Consider the following 24,882-nt stretch of genomic DNA (forward strand, 5'->3'; position numbering starts at 1 on the left):
GGGGGGGGGGAGACTATGTGACTTTTTCACTGTGGCCACAAGTAACAATTATGGAACAATGGTAAACACTACAACAAAGTTTGGTGATGCTAGCTAAAATAAGCTGCACCGGACCAGTAAGGCTGTGGTAGAAATAACAACAAGGGAGCATATCATTGCTCATGAATTTTCATTTGTAGAAGAAATAATGAGTCATTTGTGCTTTTAAAGAGTTACATAATCCCTGGGCGAGGGGTTAATCATTGAACTATTCATTTGAAAGCGGTTGTTGTGGTGGTGGGCAGCTCTTAAGGTGTGGGAATGTCCTTGAGCTGCTCAAAGAGGTAATTTAACACCTTAGTTTTCACAGTATGCCAATGTGGATTTGCAGTGGAGATTGTTAGTACAACTCGAGCCATCAAAATTGATTTACTGCCATGGCAGCATCGTCACACATCGCCCCACGATGTCAGAAAACACTTCTGCATCCTGTGTAGTTACTAAGAAGCTGGATGCATGCAACAAAAGAGCAATTATTCTTGCCTTACTACTACTACGTGCTCCGGATAAATTAAAGGTTGTGAGTGAGGCATTATGAAAATCAAACGGGAAGTACTCTGCAGGCTGTAAAAAGGGTCACTGGGGAGGTCGAGGTCAAGCTACAGCCGGTGACTCAAAGGAAATCTGCTTTTCTAGCAGTCGCTGTATTGTCACTACTTTCCCCGTGATTTCTTACAAACATGCAGGTGACATGGGAGTAGCACTGCTCACACGTCTTCATGCAGAGCTTCATCATCAAAACAAAGTAGTCAGAGGAGGAGGTAAAAAGCTGGAGTTTTGCTTTGTTGGCTACTCTTTTTCCTGAAATTCCCCAAGGAAGGATGATGCACTGGTAATACTAATATAATTATAAATATAAATAAAAGGGAGGGAGTGTGGTTGGTGGTTTATAAGAATGAGAGACATCACAATTCACAGTCCAAGGCCTCTCTGTGCCTCTACACACCTTATCTGAATGGCATAGATAAATTCACAACCAACTTAAAGACTGCCCTTGACCTCCATTCTTTTAATAGTATTCATTTTTTTAATAACTTGACACTTAAGTCCTGCAAAGAGTAAAAACACACACACACACGGGGAAACATCTCTATGACCCAGCTTAACTCTGTTGGAGACTATTAAATCTGACTGATTGAAGAATTAATGAAGCAGTTATTTGGTAAAACTTGGTTTCTTCCTTCAGAGCGCATGTGTGTGTGTGTGACTGACTCTCCAGCCTCCACCAATTTAAAAAGGAACACAAAATCGATGGCAGACTTGAGATGAGAGCTAGCCGTCGTCCCTCTAACACATCAGCCTAAAAGGTAGGTTTTAGCCTTTTAATGGAGTAATTATTCCTGAACAACTCACTGCGGCAACAGGGTTACTGCATTTAGTCTCCTGATGTAGTCTAGTCTGGACAAGATGGAAGTCAGGTATAAATCGCAGTCATGCTAAATCATGATACAGCCTCTGTGAGATTATAGCTTTTGTGAAAACATGCAATTTTGCATTTGTAATTTTTGACATCAACATTCATATTTTCCTTCTTTAACTACAGTAAACAATGGCACTCTAGAGAGGGAGATTTGAAGTGGTAGCTTATTCAATTATATAGCCAACAATTTGATTCACCTTCTGTTTAAAAAAAATAAATAAATAAATAAAAATATAACTTCATATACTGCAGTAGTTTTTGTAGTGGTGAAGTATGCACAGAAAACAAAGCATGCATGTAACCCAGCATTATTGATGCCATTTAAATCAGCCTCTCTGCCGAACACAGTACCAGAGCTGGAAGCTACCAAACTGTAGCCGGTAAGAGCCTTAAGGCAATTGACCGTTCGCTAAATTCCTGCATTTATAGAGGCATTTATTGAGCGACCCTGTGTCAAAACAGAGGTTGGATTGTTTAAATATTTCCACTGATATTACATGATACATATTCTTGCTTGTGTTTAATCAACTTCTAATCAAACTAACTTTGGAAATACAGCAGGCTCAGCACTGCTGTATTTTCCCTGCTAAAACACATTAAAAACATAAAACCAGTGAAACATGGTTTTAAAAAAAAAAAAAAATCTTTTGTGTGAAGCAGTCACAGAAAACATAACGCATTTGTCATGGAGGTTTGTAATGACCACCATTGTTCATCAAAAACATGTCGACAAGAAAGGACATGGTCATTTGTGACAGTTAAATATCCCAGGGAGCAGTGGAACAGCCAGCAGCAGCCACAATGAGCTGTTAGATGAAGAACTGCAGGTGAGGTAACCACATTTACTGTGACCTGCTGTTGTGTGGAAAACTGCACACACTCATGGCATAATGGAAAAAGGCCAATTACAGCGCCTGACTTTTGTCTTTTGAAAACAACGTGTTTGTTTGCCTGCACCAGCTGTTCTTCTGTTGTATTGGTATTTGGTTGGAGGAGAGTCAATCACCAGATTTCCGCTCACTGATTTTTCATTGCATTTTGCGATGTACTGTCCCTTTAAGGAACTTTTAAACAACCTCTCGCCCTTCTGCTCAATTCCTAATTTCACAAAGGTCATCAGGCTCGACACGCTCTCGCTCTATAACAGTTCGACAATGACGACTCAAGGACCCAACAACTTCTACTAAAGCACGTACAGCACACACACACACACACAAAGCAGGGCCTACGAAATAAAATAGGGTTGTTCTTTCATCCGTGGTCACTTTGCCCTCCCTAACTGATCTGCTGTGGTCTCCAAGGAAACACGGCACAGTGTGAGCCATGTGACTCAGTGCTAGTGGCACAAGTTTGTATTCTTCTACTCACTTCCTCTGAGCTTGTGTCGGGGTAGGGGGGGAGTGGCGAGTAGCCCTTTTTATGTGTGGTGTCCCATCGTGTGTGTGTGTGTGTGTGTGTGTGTGTGTGTGTGTGTGTGTGTGTGTGTGTGTGTGTGTGTGTGTGTAGGGAAAAGGGAAGTCAGGATACGGAGGGGGAATCCCTGGAAATCCTGCAGATATGGGGATAGCCCCGAGGCAGGGGAGACACATGGTGCCATCAGGGCCTCTGGCTGGAGACCAGTCCAAGAATAAGCACAGATGGATAAGCCTGGGCAAACATTCATGTGGGCATTTAAACCTTGACGCACAAAAAAAACACCATAAAAAAACAGAGCAAACACAGCCGTCCAAGCATAGAACGAACACGAAGAGGGACAAGTTATGCAACCACAAAAATGACTTATCTCCGGGAAACACAATGACAAAAAACAACAACTGCAAAGTGGAAGTTTGATTTGTCTGTGTGAGAGTATGAGTGCCCCCCCCCCCCCCCGCATATCTTCCACCAGAGAGCTGAGAGCAGCAGACCGGGGAGTACAGGCGGAAGCAGAAGGTCAATATTTGCCAGCGTCAGCCTGCCGTTGCTCTTTTTCTGTCTGGGAGGGTTTCGGGGTTGTGGTGAGATCACTGCTCCGTGTCCCTCCTGCTGGAGGGAACTCCCTGCCGCTACGCACGAGTCGAGCAGACACGCCGCGTCATCTCGGGGAGCAAAAGGGAGGGAGGGGCGTTTATACCGCAAGAGTGTCTGCCGTACAGGAAGTGCACAATCCTCTGATGCCAACTCCATTTTGAGACGGTGAGAAAATAAAATGGATACACACAGACAAAGATCTACAGAAGTCAAAATATTGTTTCTACTGGTTTTTAGAGGAAGTTATGTCTAACCGACATGCAAGCTGCGGAAAAATCAGCCTCTGCATAAACTCTTTGAATATCAGGACTATATTACTTTAAAAAACACGTTTTAGCAATAACTGTTATCTGTGGAACCAGGATCAGACTTTGAACCAGAGGTGGACCTGGTCCAAGTCAATCTTCAGACTAATTGGGTTGGTTTAGTAATATGTCTATTAATACCCGAGTATCAGCTCTGATTAGGGCTAAACGAATGTGAAAAAAAGTATTGCGATAAATTAAATAAAAATGATTTTCATCATCACAATCACATAATTATTCTAAAAACATATTGAAATGATTTTGGTGTGACTTTTGCAGGGATCTGTACCAAACAAAGATGTTTTCTCAATTAAATAGAATATGATATGTTGGCCAGGACATCTCTGCAGCACCTAAACATTTGATTTGAAATGGTGTTTTGAAACACATTTTGCCTTTAACAAAATTTTTATGTCACTTCCAAAATTGGCTGCGGAATGTTTTATTGTTGGAGGTGGAAAACAGGAAATTTGTCTTTAAAGCAAATTAATATATTTGTAATAACGTTTCTATGACTTGACATTCATTCTTAGGACAATATTACACTCCTTAGAGGCTGTTCGTGTCAACTTTGGATTGGGTCCAGTTATCCTCGGGTCTATTTGGATCGGCTCTCTGTTTTTTCAAGATTTATTTATGCACGTCGTGTTCAGGTTGGGTTTACATGTGGTTAATTCTAGCACCTTCTAGATCAAGACTTTGCGATTAATAAAAACCTAATAACAACTGTCCAAATTTTAACAATATTAATAACTCTCCTTGTAGTAATATATAAACTACATTCCAGATTTTCTATCTTTTATGGGACATGGCCTTAATTCTGGCCACCAGAACCTCTGAGGTCATTAGCTGGGGTGAGATCGAGGATGTAAGGACAAGAGGTGTTAACGGAGATTAGGTGTGTGTGTGTGTGTGTGTGTGTGTGTGTGTAGCGCTAAAGCCCTGAACAGGAGCCAAGGCAAACAGCAGCGCTGGCATTTACTCATGCGTTTGGATCAAAGACGGCTTGCAGGCAACACACACAACAACAGACAAAGGAAAGGGTGAGGCCGTGTGCTACAAAACCACCAGTGAGTACTTGTGGATAAGACCTTTCAGTGCTTGTCGTCTAATGTAATTATATAGCCACTATTCATACACTGAAACCTACAGGACATGGATCCTTGTATTGTGTTTATTCAGGCCATGTGACATTTTGGAAAGCCTTCACTGTGCTTGTGTGAGCGGATCAGGTAATATACTGGAGCTGCCGGCTCATGCCAGCCTGTGCTGCTCCACAAGCCGTTATCTCAAACCTGCTAAACAGAGGAGAACTTTACAACACCACAAGGACTTTCCAGAATTCCCCTGCTTCGCGCTTACTCAAGTACAAATTCCCAGAAGCTTTTTATGAAGAGGCAATGAAACGACAGGATGTGGATATGAAATACTAATTCAGCTGAGTGAATGCAAAACTGCATAACCAGCAGTCCAAAAAAAAACAAAAAAGCGTCGCCACTTACTCTGCAGACAGACATCTGGTTGGTGGTGAGGGTGCCCGTCTTGTCGGAGCAGATGACAGAGGTGCAGCCCAGCGTCTCCACCGATGGCAGGCTGCGAACGATGGCGTTCTTCTTGGCCATGCGACGCGTGCCGAGGGCCAAGCAGGTGGTGATGACAGCGGGCAGGCCCTCGGGGATGGCGGCCACAGCCAGGGCCACAGCGATCTTGAAGTAATAGATGGCCCCTCTGACCCAGGAGCCGCCGTGGACGGGGTCCCCGAAGTGGCCGATGTTGATGACCCACACGGCCACGCAGATCAGCGAGATGACCTTGGAGAGCTGCTGCCCGAACTCGTCCAGCTTCTGCTGCAGCGGCGTCTTCTCCTGCTCCGTAGCTGCCATCTGATTACGGATCTTACCGATCTCTGTGGAGACGCCGGTGGCAATGACCACACCTATGGCGCGGCCCGCTGCAATGTTTGTGCCCTGAGGGGAAAAAAAGAAGAGCGGGAGAAATAAGTGCTGGATAGTGACGCAGAAAGAATCTGTGAAAAATATTTCTAGTCATTCGCAGAACGTTTGACCTTCTCTTCAAACGTTCTTCAACGTTTAAAGAGAAGAGTTTCCTTCAAACGGCAGTGAATCAAACACGCCTACATTAAGCTGCCTTTACATCACCAGAGAAGGGATGTAACCTTTCTGAGAAAACATTAAGTTCAACGACGTTACTAAAGGTCAGGGTTGTATAGCTGTGCCAATGAAGACATCAATCTCCGATATGAAGGCGGAAGATAAAGATGACTCAGCGAGCTGCAGGGGGATGCGCTTACAGAAAACAGCATGTTCTTTTTGTCTTGGTTGACAGCCCTGGGATCAGGAACCGGGTCCGTGTGTTTGATGATGGACACAGACTCCCCTAAAGGAAAGATTGTACGGGATTAGATCTGGAAGTGCCACAGGTGATTATACAACCAACAATGTGATGGTTCGACAAGGACAGAGCCAAACAAAGTTTAAAGTCTAAGGGGGTAGGAAGAACCAACACAGACACTAACTTAAACAAAGTGTATAACCTTTGTTCTTCTAAGTTAATGCAATAAAGGTGCCAGGGAGCAGACTATCTGAATTATGTGAACGGTTTAAAGATGGATTGTTTGATGTCCGACGAGAGAGATGGGAAATACCTGTGAGGATGGACTGGTCCACTCGCAGGGTGGTGGACTTAATAGAGGTCACTCTGATGTCAGCAGGCACCTTGTCACCAACTGATGAAAAAAAAAAAAAAAAAAAAAAAAAAAAGTCTGGGATTACAAAAAAATATTACATTAGATACAGCCGCAAGCAGTCATTCTGGGTTCAAGCCCTTTTTCGCTCAACAGAAAGAAGCAGCTCAAATGCTAAAAATCATAGCCGCAGGTAGCGGGTTTTGGGCTGAGCCACGACCTTTTGAAGTTCATTAATTAATCAATTTCTCAGAAGAAACTTAGTAAGACACCAATTTGGAAGCAATGTGACCTACTGATAGGGAGCAGATTTCTAAAAATGTGTTTTTCAAAAAAATGTAAACACATTGAGCTAGACATGTGTGATTAATTTCAAGTCAATGAGACTGGGGCTTCTATTAGCAGAAATGGAATATAATATTGATAAGTATGTTTTCTTCAGTGTATAATCACCTGAAAATGAGTTGTGTTTTCGTAGCTTAGAATGAGTTGTTTTTTTCCTCCATACAGAGTCATAACACTTCGTTCTACATGCTTAGCACAAAGGAGAAGTTTCAGTAGGTTGCAATTTGCAACCTCACCGCTAGATGCTGCAAAATACTACACACTGGCCCTTTAAGTTCAACAAGTAACGAGGTTTCAGCAATGCTAGCAGCTTTCTGGGGCAGCGCTGCTTTGAGCTAAATGCTAACACCAGCATGCTTACATATTCACAAAAACAATGCTAAAATGCTGATGTTTAGCAGGTATAAGTTTTACCATGTTAAATAACATGTTAGCATACTAACATTAGCACTTACCTCACAGTACAATTTAGGATGTGGTAAAGTCAGGTGATCAAGTTATTATACACTTTATCCACTAGGGACCTTAAATATCTGGACCAAATTTTCAATGGGTGTTGAGATATTTCAGTCAGGAACAAAGTGGTGGACGTACCAACAGGCCGACGTTACCATCCATAGAGCCATACAGCTAGCATGGCTTACAATGACCAGAAGACCATCCTAGCTCGTAGGAGAAGATGCACTTCTACTAAGGTTTGTCCCTCAGGGAAGTCCAACTGTGCTTGTGAGCAGCAGGTGAACCCTTAGTTACACCATATCGAATGTCCGTGTTCAAACAATAAATCCTTGGGCAAAGACACGTCAGCTGGTTGGAGCTCGAGCTGCAGCCGCAGGTAAACAATGGCTCAATAGAACCTTGATGGAGTCACGTTGCTGTTTAAAAAAAAACCCTCCACTTTGTTCTTGCTCAACTCTTTGTTCCTGTGATACACCACTTCCTTACATACGTCACACATAAACTGCAGTTGAAGCCTGCATTTCATCTTCCCTGCCACGGTCTCACTGTCTGCTTACTAAATCCGTATATTAAACCCGTATTTCATAGCCGGACCATTATAAGTCTCCAATGCTCCAAAACAAAAAAAGGTTATTGCTTCCTCTTTATTAGAGCCCGACAATGAACATTTCATGGAAATTATATAATAATGGGAGGACTGAGCGAGCTTGTAAAGAATGGATGGTTTGATGTAGTCATTGAAAATGATCTCAGAGCAGAGGAGTGGGAAATTGCTCCAAACACATCAGACAGGTGTGATATTCTTCACTTGTTTCTTTCCAGCAAAGTAGACCATGAAAAATAATCTACTGTGGCTTTTCAGCATGAATATGGCTAGATATCTTGTCGAATTCCTGCCCCCACCTCACCCCTCTCACGTATTTCTTCTGTACCAGCCCACTTCACAGTGAAAATTTTTCAAAGTGATCTCACACTGCTAAGCTTCAGAGTGTTTCTTCCTTGATCTTTCTCCACGTCTCTCAGAGCTCCATCATCTCCTCTTGACAGCCGCTCGATGTTCTGTGACCTTGGGGGGTCTATCCTGACGGGACGGCGATGGTAAAAGAGACGGAGTGATGAAGACGAGGCCGCACCGCGTGTCCCTGAATTAGCCAGTGCTTCTAACTTCCGTGTTCCTCCACATCTCTCCGTCTTGACACCCATGGGTTGTGAGAGAACAAGAGTGTGAGAGGCGGAGGGGGAGATGAGTGTGTGCCGTGTTTGTGTGGGAGATGGCCGGGGGCTACAGGTTCACAGTAGCAGGACTCGCCAAAGGCAGGAAGAGAGAGGCTGTTCAAACGCCTACCCACAGTCTCCTGCTCCCCCGTCCACTTTCTGCCACGGGCCTCCCACTGACACTCTCCATCTGCTGGAAGAGAAACGCATCCTACGACAGCTTCAGATGAACAGTCTTTAAAACAGACATTTGTCTGATTATTATTTGTCGTGCTTTGAAGTATCAAAATGCAAGAAGAAGAATTTTCTTATAATTAGCATCTACCTCAGAATGAATGAAATGGAAACGCGGCACATGCAAATTTGATCAAAACAAATGAGGTCAGCCGGTGTGGCCAGCCGGAGTTCTCCTTCCATTTGGTAAAACTGGACTTCTAACTAATTCTCTTGCATAATATCTTGGCAGAGAGGTCTTCGTTCACGTGCAGGCTAACCGTGACTCGTTAGTGGGAATGGCTCAGTGCAGGTTTCCATCTCTTCAGGTCCTGTGTAAACCCTCCAAGAGTTCCTGACCGCTGTAGTCACTCCCTAACCCTAACCAGCAAAGTTCCAGCGGAGGTGCAAATCACAACTGCGTTGTAAGCGTTGCTGGCATCGCCGTCAGCGTACCTCCAAGAAGGCAGCAGCAGTGGAAACTTGAGTAAATACATTTATGATCTTTTCTCCCCTCAAAGGCACTTGTGGTCAACAGAGTCCTTTTCCGACAGCTCTTTATACAGTTTATTTTACCCCCCTAGCGTACAGTTCTCATGGAATAACCTCAGGCTAATCTGAGGGACTGGAACGCCTGAGAAATCAGGAAAATATGAATACGTTCTCTTAGTTGCCGTATCCCTACATGCTTCAAACAGGAGGGTGTGCTTGACGATCTGACACACATTTTTCTAAGCCGTTTACTCTCGTTTAAAACTGCTAAGAAACAACGTTATGTCAGACAGAACGAACGAAGAGATTGATACAACCCCCATCGACACGGCACCCCCATCATACCTCCTCTCATAGTAAACTTTGACTGGCAACGCATTCTGGGCTTGGAACGAGCTGAAATAGCTTCAACTATTGCCTTGTCTTCAGCAGAAGGTGTCGCACGTACGTGTCCAGCCACCTCTACTGTCTGCAAAAGGAAATATCAGACCGATGATGCTGTACATTGAAAATAGAGTGCACAATGCCAACAACAGAGACAAGTGCTGTCTCTCGATCATCCTAAAACTTTAATGTTCACTGTATGAGTTTAGGTCAGACTATTAAGGGATTCTTGACGGGAGATTGAGCATACATTTTGGAGCTTGCTACCTGTGCGGGCTTGTCTAGCGTCTGGCTGACGACACCGGCCATAACAAGCCCAAAATTCCAGGGAAGTGCTACCTGTCACATAAACACACACACACACACACACACACACACACACACAGTGTAGTTTCTTCCCAAGAAAGTAATGTCAGTTAGACTCTCTGGAGGGGAAACAATTTGGTAAACGTAACAGGGAGTCGGTGTGAGGAGGCCTCCGTGGTAGTTACTTGGACGGATGATTTCATTTTTAAAAATCCAACAGCGCCAAGGCCTCACTGTAACCAACGCAGCATGTATAATCTCTCTCCTTGCCTCTCCGTGCCGTGATTATGAATGAGCTCTGTGATCTCTCACACATCTAGGGCTCTCCCTCCTTTCTCAGACCTCCCTCCGAGCCGTCTGAGACAATTCGCCAACCATGCAAGGCCTAGGAGATCTCTCTCTCTCTCTCTCTCTCTCTCTCTCTCTCTCTCTCCCCTCAAAAAAAACAGGCATGTTGATGGCGAACGTTGTTGCGCTCCCACGTTAACTCCAGCGCACACACACACACACACACACACACGCACACACACAGACAGATGTTCTGGAACCAGAGTGACAACAGGACTATTTTTAGATGAGTTTGCCCACACACGGGCGAGTTTACAGCAGGGGGATTGTGTGTGTGTGCGTGTGTGCATGTAACGTGGAGGGAGCTGACAAACATTCAGCAGCATCCAGGTGGTGAGACTGAGAGCATGGAAAGCAAAAGGAAGAAAAGGGGGGAAAGCTGTGGAAAATTAAACTGGGCCTTAAATACAAGTGGTGACCACAGCCACTTACACAGAACCTCACACACACAACTGGATTTCAGTGCTGGCACCTGCAAATCCTGAGAAAATACTCTTATGTAATCCAGTTTGAGTTATTCCAATAGTGTTTCCAGACTCATGAATGGGTGGTAAAGGCTGCGTGAGTGTGTGCATGTCGGTGGCGGCACCGCGCAGGCAGCTCTGTGACAGCAGCGAGAGTCCACCGGAGGTAGGCAAAGTGTAAATTAGTCTGGGTGAGTGACAGTAAGATCGGGGCTGCTGCGAGTGGCGGCCGCAGCTTACCTGCCACCTCCACTATGTCTCCTGGGACGATCTCTCTGGCTTTGATCCTCTGGACAGCCTTGCGGTTCATGCGGTACACCTTCCCCATCTCTGGCTCATACTCTTTCAGGGCCTCGATGGCATTCTCGGCATTCCGCTCCTGCGCAGGGAGATGTGACGAAGCGAGAGTCAAGCAGAGGACAATTTTGAAACCTCTAGGTAAATTGACAACTAATATTGTTCAAGCAGGTTAATTTCGAGTAATCATAATAAAAGCATGCAAGGCAAACACAATAATAGACAAAGCTTTTAGAAAGGAAACGTTCTTAAAAACACCACCAGGTAACACTTTGCAGAGTTCTCTCTATTTTTGACACTTTCATCAAAAATTCATGCTCCCTCATGGGCCCTTTGCATGAGCTCCCTGGTTTGTTTATGTTTGGACTCGAGACTGAAAATGTGTCGTTTGGACGTATGGATGTCAGCATGTGGTGCAAGTTCTAAACGGAGCACACGGGTAACAAGACTCCAAAGGTGAATCCCATGCATCCGCCAACAGCTGGTGGCCAGGATAAAATGTTTCGACTTTACGGTCTCGTTAGCCCTTGTAACCATGTGAATGCCTCGTGGAAGGAAACAACGTTACTCATGCGCGTAAGCACTTTGCACAGAGACACGGGATGAAGAGTGCATCTCACCTGCCAGACCCCGATAACAGCATTGGCGATGAGGATCAGAAGAATAACAATCGGCTCAACGAAGGCGGTGGTCGACTCCTCTCCCTCCTCAAACAGAGCCAACACCTAGATGAACATACAGTACACGAAACATTAACACTGACATTTTGTACTGCAACTCAAGTCCCATGCTGGCTGCATTATATACATTTTCAGGGATGGCTTGATATGAAACACAATTTGGGAGGAAAAAAAAAAAAAAAAAAAAAAAAAAAAAAAAAAAAGTGCTTGAACGTTGAAAATCTGGAAAGACAAAAACTAACTCGATGGTAGGTATCTGGAAAGAGATGCTGCAGCACAGTTTCAGTGAGTGTGTGTTACAGTTCGCATCGGGTTGGGACAGTCTACCGGTACACCAGTGTCATGGTATCCCACGGTGTTAAAATGGACAGTTATAATACAGTGTACATTTTTACCCTCCAGCAACAGTTTAGAGGCTGCAAACAACACAAGAAAAGCCAACATGTCTCACATCCAGCAGGAAACCAAAAACTAACATTAAAAAAAAAGTACAATTAAATGATGCAGTTCAAATTAATCCAATATGCATTTCACTCAGTAGACTGTATTATTCATTTATTGTTGAAAAAGTCATTCTACTTATAAAATGACAAAAAGAAAATGAAAACAAATAAATTATTCAGGATAGATTTTCAAAAAAAATAAAATAAAAGGGTAGAGCAGCAAGACGATGCCTAAAATGAGAGGGGCAAGAAAAACAAATCAAATCCTGCAGGAAACTAGATCATTTGGGGATATGAAAATCAGAGGGATTACTCTAAATTAACTCAGCTCTTGTGGAGCGCAGTTCTGCATGAGCCTATCATGTAGCACGGTTTAGATCCAGTGCACCAAAGCTCCTGGACGGTAGGAAAATCACACACAAATTTCCTATTTACATAAGGATGGTGTGAGATCTACTTCTCTCTGTGGTGCAGTGTCTTTTCGGAGGACTGCGTACCAGGATGTGAGGCTTGAAAAAGACAGTCGACAGCTGAAATATTGAGGCAGCCACAAGAATTTGGACAGTTCAACAAATATGAAATTAATTTCGAGTCAAATACCCGCGCTTTAAAATAATCATATTGAGGCACACCCTCAAACAAAGCTAGAGAGGCGGCAGCCATGTCTCAAGGGTCAATTCCACTCCACAAAGAGGAGAGAATCGCCTATTTACACCCAGCAGGCATACACCAACATTAGCTCTATTTTTGTCTCTACAAATTTCTGAGAGAAATATCCACTAAATACTCCACTATGTCCACTAGCTAGACTGTAACTGTTATCCGTCAGTTGCTAGGTGCTGGTCAGGTATCGTACAGTTGGCTTTTAGAGACGTTTTACTGTAAACAGCTGCTTTCTGCGGCCCACAAGAACAGAGAATCAAAACAGAAAAGTTGCGGTCCGGAAAACTGAAATCAAGGAGCTGAAAAGACGGCGTAAAGCTCTACAGAACTGCTGAGACGGGTGATAACTTTGTTGCTACGAGTGCCCCTTTCAGTTAAAATAAGTCATATCATCCATTGTTAACGTAACAAAATTGATTATAGCTGCTTTTAAAGTTATGTAACAAAAAAGCTACAAATTCCCAAACTACTTTAGAGGCAGGTGTCAAGTCAACCTGGCATACATAATAATATAAGCAATAAGAGAATCAATATAGCAAACAACTATTGTACTAATTGTCCAACCTTTGTGTGTGTGTGTGCGTGTGTGTGTGTCCACATCGACAGCGTTGTCATGGACGCATGGCACCCACCCTCCAGTTCCCCTTCAATTAAACACCGCTAGCTCCGTCAGCACTTTTGCGGCTGTTAGCACTGTTAGCCGCGAGCCGCTGGCTCAGCCGTAGCCAGGTTGAGAGCCATTGAGAGGCAAAAGCAAAGCTCCCAATCTCGTATATTGCACTGGCTCCAATAATATCTCCACTGAGAATACACCAGACAATCACTCTATACTTTTGCCATTTCTCTACAGCCAGATAAAGTATGATGGCAGCTGAATACTAATGGATTCTGAGGTGTCAAAGGTGTCGGAGATGGCAGCCACTATGTTAGCTGCTGTAATACGCATTAAAGTGCATCTTTAGAAGATCATAACACAAAAAGCTGCCCGCTGCAACACCGACAGGACGTAGACGCCTGTTTCTTTTCATTTCGTCGCTGAAACTAAAAATACTGCACAGCAAAAGCAGCAGAGCGAGAGGGGGAGATCATAACGTGGATCTACTTTTCCACGATCGATGGGGCTTATCAAATGATAAAAAAGGGTATGGTCTCCCAGGTGTATTGAGAGGCAGGGTGTGCGTCAAGCTCGGCCAGAGCCCGGTCGATAGCTCATCATTCGGGACGGTAAATCTCTCCTGTGACCGAGCTGAGATTGGAGGGCAACAATGGCAGTCCTCTCAGTGAGGACGGCTCAAAAGACATTTCACACAATCAGCGCACATTTAGAGAGGAGTCGGAATACCTAACTGCTACTTTCACGCTGAATAGGAATTCAAATGGAGAGACGAGCAGGATCTCATTTGGGTTTTAGAACTCATCGAGGGAATCTGGTGGAAATTGAACTGCCTTTGCGTTTGGCCATCCAAGACAAATGTAAGCTCATTTAATGTTCTTCCAAATCAAAGCTTCATTACCAAAATAAATCTCTCTGTACAGCTTTGAACATTGCACTCTTCACACCCCGCACACATAACTGAACGCTGAGAAACTTGCAGACAGATGGTCCATTATAGCTGAATGTTTTGGAAAAGCGCACGGTGCCCAGCAAAATGGAAAGAAACACTCTTAAGGTCACCTGATGAAGAATGAAACAGTAAACAAAAGGAGGCTAAAAGTCCAATTCAATTGTCAATTGACTTTTTAAGCTCCTTCCTGTACTCCCAACTGGACTCCACGTAGTAACGTGGAAAACCAAATAAAAGATCGGCCCTCTTTTTTGCTTCAACTCAAAGGGAGGAAGTGCACGGATTGTTTCAGCCCTGCCAGAGAGGGGGGCTGCTTGTGGCTTCAGCAACATGAAAATAGATCATTTATAGAAGGACATAATATAATTGGTGTGATAAATTGAGGCACCATTGATGATATGCAGCTCACCGAATTGTTTGCGAATCCCCCCCCATTGCTGTAAATGATATCATGTTGTACATTACAAAGTAGCCTAACCTGACCTGTTTTGTCTGATGATGAACTCTGCTCTTGTGTCATGCAAAGGAGGCGGGAGAGTTTCATCAGCTCACTTTGAATATATTCAAAACAATAGCCAAATGAGTGCAGGTTCTATTTGAACTTTCACTGCAGTTCTCTCTACTTGTGCCACTCCCTGGTGACGTTCAAAACAGAGAGCAAATAGCAAAGTTAAAAAGGTTAAAGAAGACTGTAGGAGTATCACCAGACAAACCCTGAGAATTTGTGATTAAGAACAAGCTGCTTTGGAGTGTGGCATGTATGCGATTTTGGGTCATATCAGGTCACCAGGAAGCTCGCTTTAGTTACCGAGCTGAAACCACTCCAGGCAGCGATGACATCGTACAGCGTTGGGGTCTGAGCGACAGTGGAACAGGCACCGTGTTCCACTATAAACAACCTATTTAAGCCCGCTTTACATGAAGAGAAGTGGAGCCCGCACTCCAAAGTCCTGCACTTACAGCCCACGCCTGCTAACACGACAGCGGCTGGAGGAGATGTGTTGTGCCATATACAGTTTTAGAGCAATTTTCCTACTTTCAGAAATAGCAACAGCAATTCCATCCCGAGACACCGGTGCTGTAGTCTCCACCACTCAAACCCCTTTCAGACCTCCACCACCCTCCGACTGCAACCGGGGTCGCTGCAGCGCAGGGAGTTTTGATTGATAGTTTTGTTTCCAGCTCGGCAGAAGTGCGCCGCCCGTTTCCCCTCACTGAAACCATACCAAGACTGGGTTGACAAGCCTGTAATACGCAGGTTTCCACATGAAAACGGACCACAAACGAGGTTGAGCAGTGTTGTAATAGGGGAATAAAGCCGCCTAAAGCTAATGGAGCAAGCCTATTAGGTGGCAATTTCCTGGACAGTGTCCAATTTTGGGTCTCATATCCCCACAGTGGGACATTAGAACATCAAGATTACAAATAAAGACGAAGGCCAATGACATTTTTGAATTCGCTGGGTCGTACTTACAAAGGAGACGCAGGCAGCTAGCAGCAGGATCCTGACCAGGAGGTCTTCAAACTGCTCCGCCACCAGCTCCCACAGGGACTTGCCTGAAATACGCATAAACAAATAGGCGTCACACACAACTTTATGCATCAAGCACATGTAGCGGTGCACAGAATGATGTCACACAGGCTCAATCTGGTGCTACACATTTAATAAAAATGGTTCTGCAAAATACAAAGATATGCATTTAGGTATACAGTCGCTCCACAGCGTTTTCTGCTTCTATCCTGTTCAGAGATTCTCATCCTCTCGCCTATTCACCATTTAGTCACTAAATATCACAAAATCAACAATTACACCTCCTCCAAAACTCTTCAGGGCAACATGCCGTCCATTTGTCTTATATATCCATAAACCTAAATGTTACTCAGCATAAGTAACATTTAGGTTTATGGATATATAATATTTAATACTAAACAGTTGTAACGAAACAATAATATTGCGTTGTATGACTTAACAATGAAAAGTTTAAGGCTTCTACTGCAAGGACTCAAAGTGTGCCCTTATACTTTAGGGTGAAAGAGGATCTGTAAGATGTGTTGACTGTGGTTTAAGTTGTAAAGACGATACAGAACACTCCCAAAGTCTAGCCCTGGGTCAACAAAGAAGAAAAGATCCTGGCACAACACCTAATCGGGTCGTATAGAGGAGGAGGATCTTAAGAGCGTTGGGAAAAAAAAATTAAAAATCAATATTTACCTTCTTCAGCTGGGAGCTCTGTGGGTGTCACACCACGTCAGTTGTGAAGGAATCAAATGGAGAGGGTGGAGGGGAGGAGGGTGGAGGAGAAAGACAAACAGCAGTTAATACATTTGATGAACTCAGTGATAGATAGATAGATAGATAGATAGATAGATAGATAGACTCATGAAATGAAAATCTCCGTTGTCGTAAACTAGCCTCAGCTCTGTTACGTCAGATCATATTTCTTTGTAACACAAGTTCCATTTTCTATGCATGTCCATTTCATATTAATTAATCCACCCATTATTTTTTCAGTTAATTGTCTGGTCAAAAAGGCAGTTTCAGTTCTGTACTCAATGGAGCCATGTTGGCATATTCATGTTGCGTAACTATCAGACTGTCAAAAACACAAATGCATTAAGTTTAATATCATAGAAGACAAAGAAAAACAGAAAATATTCACATTTGAGAGACTGGAAGCTGTGGCTTTTTGCATAAAGAAATTACTGAAAATTAATCAATTATTAAAGTAAGCGATTTCTGACAGATTAATGTGACTAATCAACTAATTGGAATCTTAATTAAATCTTCCGGAGTCTCATATTACTCAGTTAACTGAAAAAGAAAACCTGTTCATAATCAAATGGTTATGTTGCCAAAGGTTTTCTATTAAATGGTATACTGTACCAAGAATATTTTCTTTTTCTCTTTGTATTTATATGCATCAGCTCAATCAGAATGAGCAACAATTTTGATAATCAATCGTTTAGTTATAATACCAAGCAGAAAAAGATCAACATTGATTGGTTCCAGTCTCTCAAATGTCAGAATGTGCAGATTAGTTCAGTTAAAATTGACTGTGTATCAGTACCTTGAAGACGTCTCTTAGACCCGCCCTGGGAACTTGTGATGGCTATTTTTTTTTAAATTGTCAATTAATTGAAAGATAAAACATTGGAAATAATCAATAGTTGGAGCCCTATCTGAAATTGCTTTTAGAATAAAGCAAACCTTTCTTAGATTGTCCAGGCAACGCTTTTCCCTAATCACAACTGTGGTGATGTCATTGACATTCATGCTGCAGCCTCAGTCTCTAAAACCGTTGGAGTTTATTTCTCAGCAATCAGTGGTAAACACTCCCTTCTTCTTTGCTTTACATCAGTATGTGGGCAAGCTCCCACAAAAACAGACCCAAGAATCAAAACACGCTGCTTGTTTCTTTCACATCATCTGTCATTTGAAAGGGAAAGCTGTATTTTTATTGTTTTTTGTGAAGGGGGGCAAGCTGAGCATCTTATCTGGTTGGATTAGCAGAACACAACACCCACCACACACATGAGTCACTGATGAGAGTAGAAAACACATCAGTCATGTTCTAAAAAAAACATTCCAATTGACAAGTGCTGTTGATCAGCGTCACCGCAGCGGGACAGGGGCGTGCTTAGTCACTGCGTTTGTCAGGTCCTCATCAAGTCCAACGGCAAGCAGCGACCGAACAGGCCCGATGTAGCAAACGGCATCCATCACATCTGAAGAGCTCGACGAGCGACGACAACATACATCCGAAATGCCCAGTTTTGTGCATTCGTCTGCCGCCAAAGTCTGCGTTTCGTTTCATCATTCCCTTGTGGAAAAGTCGGTGCTCTCCTTTAAGCAGCGGAAACCTTGTGTTTCTCTGCATGTTCTGTTCAGACCGCGCTGCACAAGCATCAAACGTGACACTGTGGAGAGACGGGCTGCCGGGAAAGAGGCAGGGCCATGACGTGAACCCGCTGCGTCCTTCCAAAAAAACGAAAAAAAGCTCGCAGCAACTCACGTTACACATGCCACTGGCATGTGTAACTTGAATGACTTCTGGAATCGTTCCACGGCTTTTGGGTGGTCAAAAGACTGCAAAGGCCATCAGGGAATTTCGCCCGAAGGAGATAAAAAATTAAAAATAAAGTTATTTTAGGTGAAATAACTTTTCCTAATTTGGCTTGTAACAAAACCCGGAGCAGTGAAACGGATTGTTGCAGTACAAACAAGCTATTAAAAGAACAGAGGAGGTTCTTGTACAAGGATTTCAGCCCAGAACTTTCCCTCAAAGTCAAACCTGCACATGATGGTAATATTCTTCGTCTCGTATAACAACCTTCTTGGGGAGACTGATCCTTGTGCAGAGAGCGTCTCCATGAATCACCATCCCCGGCCTGCACAATCATAGCTGAGGAGTCGTTGTGAAGAGCTTTTCAAACTTGCTGTCTGGAGACTTTTCAGAGTTCAGGTTGGACACGGTTGAACTCGAGGGGAGGGGGGGGGGGGGGGGGGGGACTCCTGGCTGCACTCTGCCAGCAGCAGCAGAAATGTGGAGAAGTGGGCTCTGCTGTTTTCCATGCTCCACCAGTCTGACATGAGCCTGTTTCCCCATTACTGAGCCTCCCTGGTTGTATAATGTTTTTTATGGCAGACAGGCTGGCTGCGACTCGAATGCTGGATACAAAGATGGAATGACTGAGAGGACAAGACGGGCAGAAGGGGAAAGGGCTGGAGGTGTTGAATGGGGTTCCCCGGCTTCCCTCTGCCAAGGATTCCCTCACAGTCATCTGGGCTGTGTCAACCCGAGGATTGCCCGGGCATGCATCACTCACACTCACACTTCCTGGAGACGGTTGCCAACAACAGCAGGGAGCTGGTGTCTGTGTCCAGAGGTTCAGGAAGAAAAGCCGGAAACTGGCTAATCTATCTCTCTGCACTGCGAACTATCTGCTAATAAAAAAAAAAAAAACGTTTCACCGCAAGCTCCTCTTACACTTCTCCCTCTAGTCTGACTGAGTCCATTACCAAATTACAGCCGGCACCATCAGGACCCCCAATACTACACATCACATCCGAGTGCATTGCTTCAGCGGTGTGAACAAGCCAGAGTTCTTGCGTGAACTACAAACATGAGTTTTCAGCAGTTACCATGGCGACTTGGCTCATGAAGGCTCCTTGAAAGAGAGCGAGGTAACGTGCCAGTGTCTGTCAAAATTTACCAGGAATAACGAATGCAATCAACGAGGCCTTGATGCAGCTCTGACTGGTTAAGTGCGAGCAGGGAGGCGTAGGTAGAGTAGGTGCATGGAGGTAAAGACTGCTTCAGCCAGTGGCCCCAGCTCCATCCGCTGACCATGAGAACGTAAAACAGGCCTATAAATACCATGATGGAAACCCTTAATGTCATGGTCTACTACAGCCTCCTATATCCACTCACTCTCCTAATGTATTCTCCCACCGGAAGGTCTGAATGCATTAACCGTATCAAATGTGAATTATAAATGCACCCCATTCGTCCTCCCTAACCGTATTATCTCGGCTACGCAGAAGGCATTGCAGGTAACTGCAGAAGAGACGTCTGCAGTCTGCAGGCAAAGTCAATGTTTCCTCAATTTACATAAATGTCTGTATGATGCCCGGAAGGCTTCCCTTCTCTGAGGAAGTCCTACGCAGCCATGTCAAGTGGGTGAGTGTCAGCGGCTATCTTTGGTAGCCCCGCCGACCTCTGAACACTAACCCTGAATATCTGGAGCAGAGGAGGAAGTGGTACCAACTAGTCGCTAATCACTCCTCTGCAGCATAACGACAGCTACTCTCCGGCCATTACAGGCCCGGAAACCCCTCATACTGGATTAAAGCTGCTGTATTCAAAACCCAACAAACCAAGAACAATGCAGCGTCCAAAATGTGTACCGTCGATCATACTTTTGTGTGAAGAAACAATACTATGCATCTTTTCGGACGCACTGAACCGCAATTACCACGTCACTTCCTGAGAGCCTGCTTGCCTGTTGGAGAGACGCAACCATTGAAACCGGTGCTAATCTCATGTGACCAAACAAGGAGCTGAACTAATTTATATCACGCCTCGCAAAGTGGAATATTTCACTTACACTTACAATGAAGCATTATTTATGTTACAGAGCTGTCCGCCATTACCTATTGTAAAAGTTGACCTCGATACCGCATTGCATTGTGGGATATTTATGCCGGCATAGTGTCCACTCTTTGCATACTGTAATGTTTCCCCAGATATAGTTTCATACTAATGAAAGACAGACTAAAAACACAACTCGCATATTGTTTTAGCGTATTAAATAGCAGGTTAGCATAGAATTTCAGACGCAAACCAAGATTTTGTAACCACGCTAGTAGCTCTGTGAGGCTGACAGTGGTGGTTTGAAATAAATGCCAACATAGACATGATAACACGCTCACAAGGACAATGGTAACATGCTGATGTTTAGCAGGTATAATGTTTCCCATGTTCAAACATCTCAGTTTAGCCTGTTAGCTGGCATTAATAGATAAATCAATAAATAGGAGCAACATAAATAGATATTATAGATGAACTATGACCTGTTTACACTAGCTCCAAGCAGCTTATAATGCATCATTAAAACTACTAATGACAAGATTTTATTTTTATGGATTAAAACCAATCTTTTATGTCCTAATCATTTAAATTAAACACTATGGATGACTATAACAAAGTAAATTTTTGATGCTTTACACTGACTTCTGAGCGGTTGAAATGATTTTTGGGATGGATGGGGCCTTGTAGACCAGCTGCTACAATCAAACAACAAAGGGATCTGTATCTGCCAATATGGATCATCAATGATCAACAATTAGTATCGGTATTTGATCCATTTTTTTATTTTGTGCTGATCCGATCCGTGAGTTTTATGATCTGTTGCACAACTAATTGTAAACATTAAGGGGTCACCAAAGTGGTTACACTCCATCCTGACGGAATACATCAGTAGAACACATCCTCTGGTGACCATGAGTGTCTTTGCAAAAAGAGTGTGACCATCATCCAAAATATGTTGAGATATTTCAGAGGAGACGTGAAAATGACCATCTGGTGGATTCATCCTCTGGCGACCATGAATGTCTGTGCAAAGTTTTATGGAGATTCTTCCAATATGCACATTTCAGTCTGTATTCGACTGGTGGACCAAACAACGGATCAACATCCCCATCGCTCGAGCTAAACTACCTCAACTGTTTTGACAGCACTTCTGAGGTTAATAGATTTTTAATTGGCCAATAGTAATTTGTTCAAATGTGTTTACAGCCAGTTTTTGTCGTTTGAATGTATTAGTAGTAACGTTTTGCTACATATTTGCAAGTAATTCATGTTTTATCAAAAAACAGATCAGTATATATCTAGCTATCAGTTATTAGGAGGAATAATTATAGTGCTCATTGAATTATTTGTAAAATATTTCCACACTGTTCTCTATATTCTCTACTGCACTTTTAATTCCTTTGATGCATTTGGGGCCACTTACAACCTTTTACTGCACTGTGTATTACTGGTCTATTCCATTTGTATTTAACTTCATTTCATTTAGTCTCGTTTTTTTATTTAAAATGCATTTAATTGCTTATTGTTTGTAAATGTCATTCTAATGCTTTTGATTGCCACTTACAGAAATTGAATTTGTGTTTGAAATATGCTGTATAAATAAAGCTGCCTTTTATTGCCTACAATGTCGCAAAAGGTTTGAGGTTCTTTGTTACCGATTTTGTAATACCAAGTGAACGGGCGATTGCAATGCACGAGTTAAGAAGCCGTTTCAAACCACAGTCGATTTTCTCAGTTCGCTGCAACAGGATGAGCCTCGAGCTGCAGTTACATTTTCCCAACTAACATTAGGTAAATATTTAAAACCTGCCGACACATCCAGACTCCCAAGCAGAGATGACTTTAGCATCGTGTTGCATACTCTTGACAAACAAAAGGAAATAATGGTTCCATTTCAGAAAGAGGCAAATAATTATATAACTATGCACAGGGGAAACGAAGTGAAGGAGAATGGTGAGCTATCCTGCTCATTACGGTTATTTCAGCAGCGATGTGCGTTTAAATAACTGATCAACCTGTCCTTCTCTCCATGCTGGGGGGGGGGGCACAGAGAGGAAACTACATCAACTGTCAAAGCTGCATAGAGATAAGTTCTGTTGTGAGGCTTTTCTCTGAAAGACTGTCAGAAAGACAGAATAGTCTCAATGTGGATATTTTTCATCTTTTCTAGCCAATTAAAAACAGATTCAGCTCAATGGCTGCTGCGGCTGCCCATTGGCTGGACCGTCTCCGACGTCATCAGGCTGTGGTCAGGGGGAAACGTTTTTAAAAAGTCTGGATTTTTCCTGGTGAGGTTGCGCGTGCCATGTATATTTCAGCTGCATATTTTCACAAATCGGATCTTATTGAAACGACACATCTTGAAATCAACACATTTGTCAATCTGATAAGAAATTTCATTTGCCACAAACATTGCATTTCTCTGCACACAACTGGTCTCTAACTTCACACACAGTCTACTGCTTGTTGCACATTAGATTCAGGTTTGAATAAACACTCTGAAGCTGCCCAAAATAAGGGCCTTGCTCCACATTTTAGCAGTCAACAGTACGATGAGGTCTGCTGGCGAGTTACAGAGGAAAAGGAACAGGGCCTGTCAACTGAGCAGGACATGCATGAGGTGATTAGCACAGAGCTCGTATCTCGTCGGGGCGCGGAGCTTCCTCTTTAAGGTCACAGCTGTGTGAAGAACCATTTTCTTTTAACATTCCAACAGGCTAGCGGGGAGGATGGCACCTGGCCACCCGCTAAGCCAATGGGAGAAGCTGAACGCAGTGAAAAATAGTCCGCGATCCCCCAAACGGCAGGCTGAAATATCTGTGTTAACATTATGCTATTTATAGGGTTCATTCTAGGTTTAGAAACCAGAGCGACACTGGTATCCAATCAAAGGCCTGGTACAGTACAACGTTACCAATCTGAGCCCTGCAGCAGTGGAGGCCAGTCAAACTAGTGTCGATTTCAAACTGCGGAACTATTTTCCAAATGGCAAAAAAAATTAATAAAAAACACATACACCCACTAACACTAGACGCATGTCGCTGTGAAGGCTGGTGTGACTTTCATAACCTACACTTTGAGCATGCATATACAAAAGTAAATTCCTCAAATTTATATTAAAGGATAAGTCTGGTGACACCAACAACAAATACGATTCTACTAACTAGCATTGTGTAGCTAAAGCTTGATCCATCTTATCCCTCTGTGCAATCGATAAAAAACACATCAGTGAGCCACACTGATGCACTGTTACACGCTCCATCATTACGACAAACCTGGGCACTGCGGCTTCTATTAACTTTACTCCCCACACACCGTCCCGCAACTGTAAATACTCACTAGAGCGCCACAGCCACAACTGGAAATAGGCCCCAACTCTCCAATAAAATGCACCGTTTACTCCTGTTTGAGTAACGTTTGCAGATTTGTTAAGCAGCAAACGTTAAGCTGTTTTGTTAAGCTTTAAGCTAAGTTTTACTATACATTTAAGACCTGTTGGAGAGCTTTACATCGTCTGCAGGTACAAATGAGCAGCGGGACTATAAGTATCACAGACGGTGTGTGGAAGTTGGAAAGTATTGAGAGACGAACACATTATTTTGTTTGCTTAAAAAGTGGAAAAACTCTTTCGTGGAATGTGATTATATATTCTTTGCCAGGTAGTGTTATCAGACAAATTAGTTTCAATAAAGTTAATATCACAATTTTCACAATTCTTCGTATTTAACGTGTTAATAATGTCTTAGTCTGGCAGGACTCTTGAAACAAACACTGGTCCTAAGGGTTGAACAAACAAAAGATATTTAATGATTATGAAGATTTTATGACTGTTTTGGAAACATCACGAATCATGAATATACTATTAGAAAAAGAAAAATATTTGAAAAGTAGAAGAATGTGGATATAAAAAGTACAAAGTTTGGCATTATTACATGTTGAATTATTCACTATGAAATCATGAAAGAAACGGCATCATAAGAAAGTAATGTTCTTGTCTCTTCATGTCATTTGCTGTTTTGACACCGTGACTCATTGTTACTGTCCTTTTGGCCAAACCTGTTCCAGTGAAGCGGAACAGGTTTACATATCAGACGCAAACACGTGACGGCTCACTATTATTACCTCACATATCTTCTCTGAATGCATTGAGGCGACTACATGCTCACTTCACAGTACGCCACCAGCTCAGACACGTAGTGCAGCGTACACATACACCTTTGGGTTGAAACACTTTCCTCGGCGGACGGCAGGCGGCCACGCGTTAGAGCCCGGTGACTCAACTTCATCTTACCATAAGGGCATGATGATGGTGACTGACTGATGCAGAGGTGGGAGGGAGGCGGGCAAGACAAGTGACAAGCTAGAACAGGATCACAGCTCCTTTGAAGGCGGCTGGGCACACACACACACACACACACACACACACACACACACACAC

The 24,882-nt window shown here is 43.3% G+C and overlaps 1 protein-coding gene across 1 annotated transcript in view; it reads right to left on the reverse strand.

Annotated features, from left to right (window-relative positions):
* Positions 1-24,882, reverse strand: part of atp2a3 (ATPase sarcoplasmic/endoplasmic reticulum Ca2+ transporting 3) — a 38,782-nt gene that overhangs the window by 9,821 nt on the left and 4,079 nt on the right. The window contains 7 exon segments of the mRNA XM_031857418.1: positions 5,145-5,741; positions 6,086-6,171; positions 6,440-6,520; positions 10,945-11,083; positions 11,622-11,726; positions 15,827-15,909; positions 16,565-16,582. Of these exon segments, the coding sequence (XP_031713278.1) occupies positions 5,145-5,741; positions 6,086-6,171; positions 6,440-6,520; positions 10,945-11,083; positions 11,622-11,726; positions 15,827-15,909; positions 16,565-16,582 (1,109 nt within the window).

This window comes from Anarrhichthys ocellatus, unplaced genomic scaffold (assembly GCF_004355925.1).
Source record: "Anarrhichthys ocellatus isolate YVR2014 unplaced genomic scaffold, GSC_Weel_1.0 scaffold18, whole genome shotgun sequence".
Lineage (NCBI taxonomy): Eukaryota > Metazoa > Chordata > Actinopteri > Perciformes > Anarhichadidae > Anarrhichthys > Anarrhichthys ocellatus.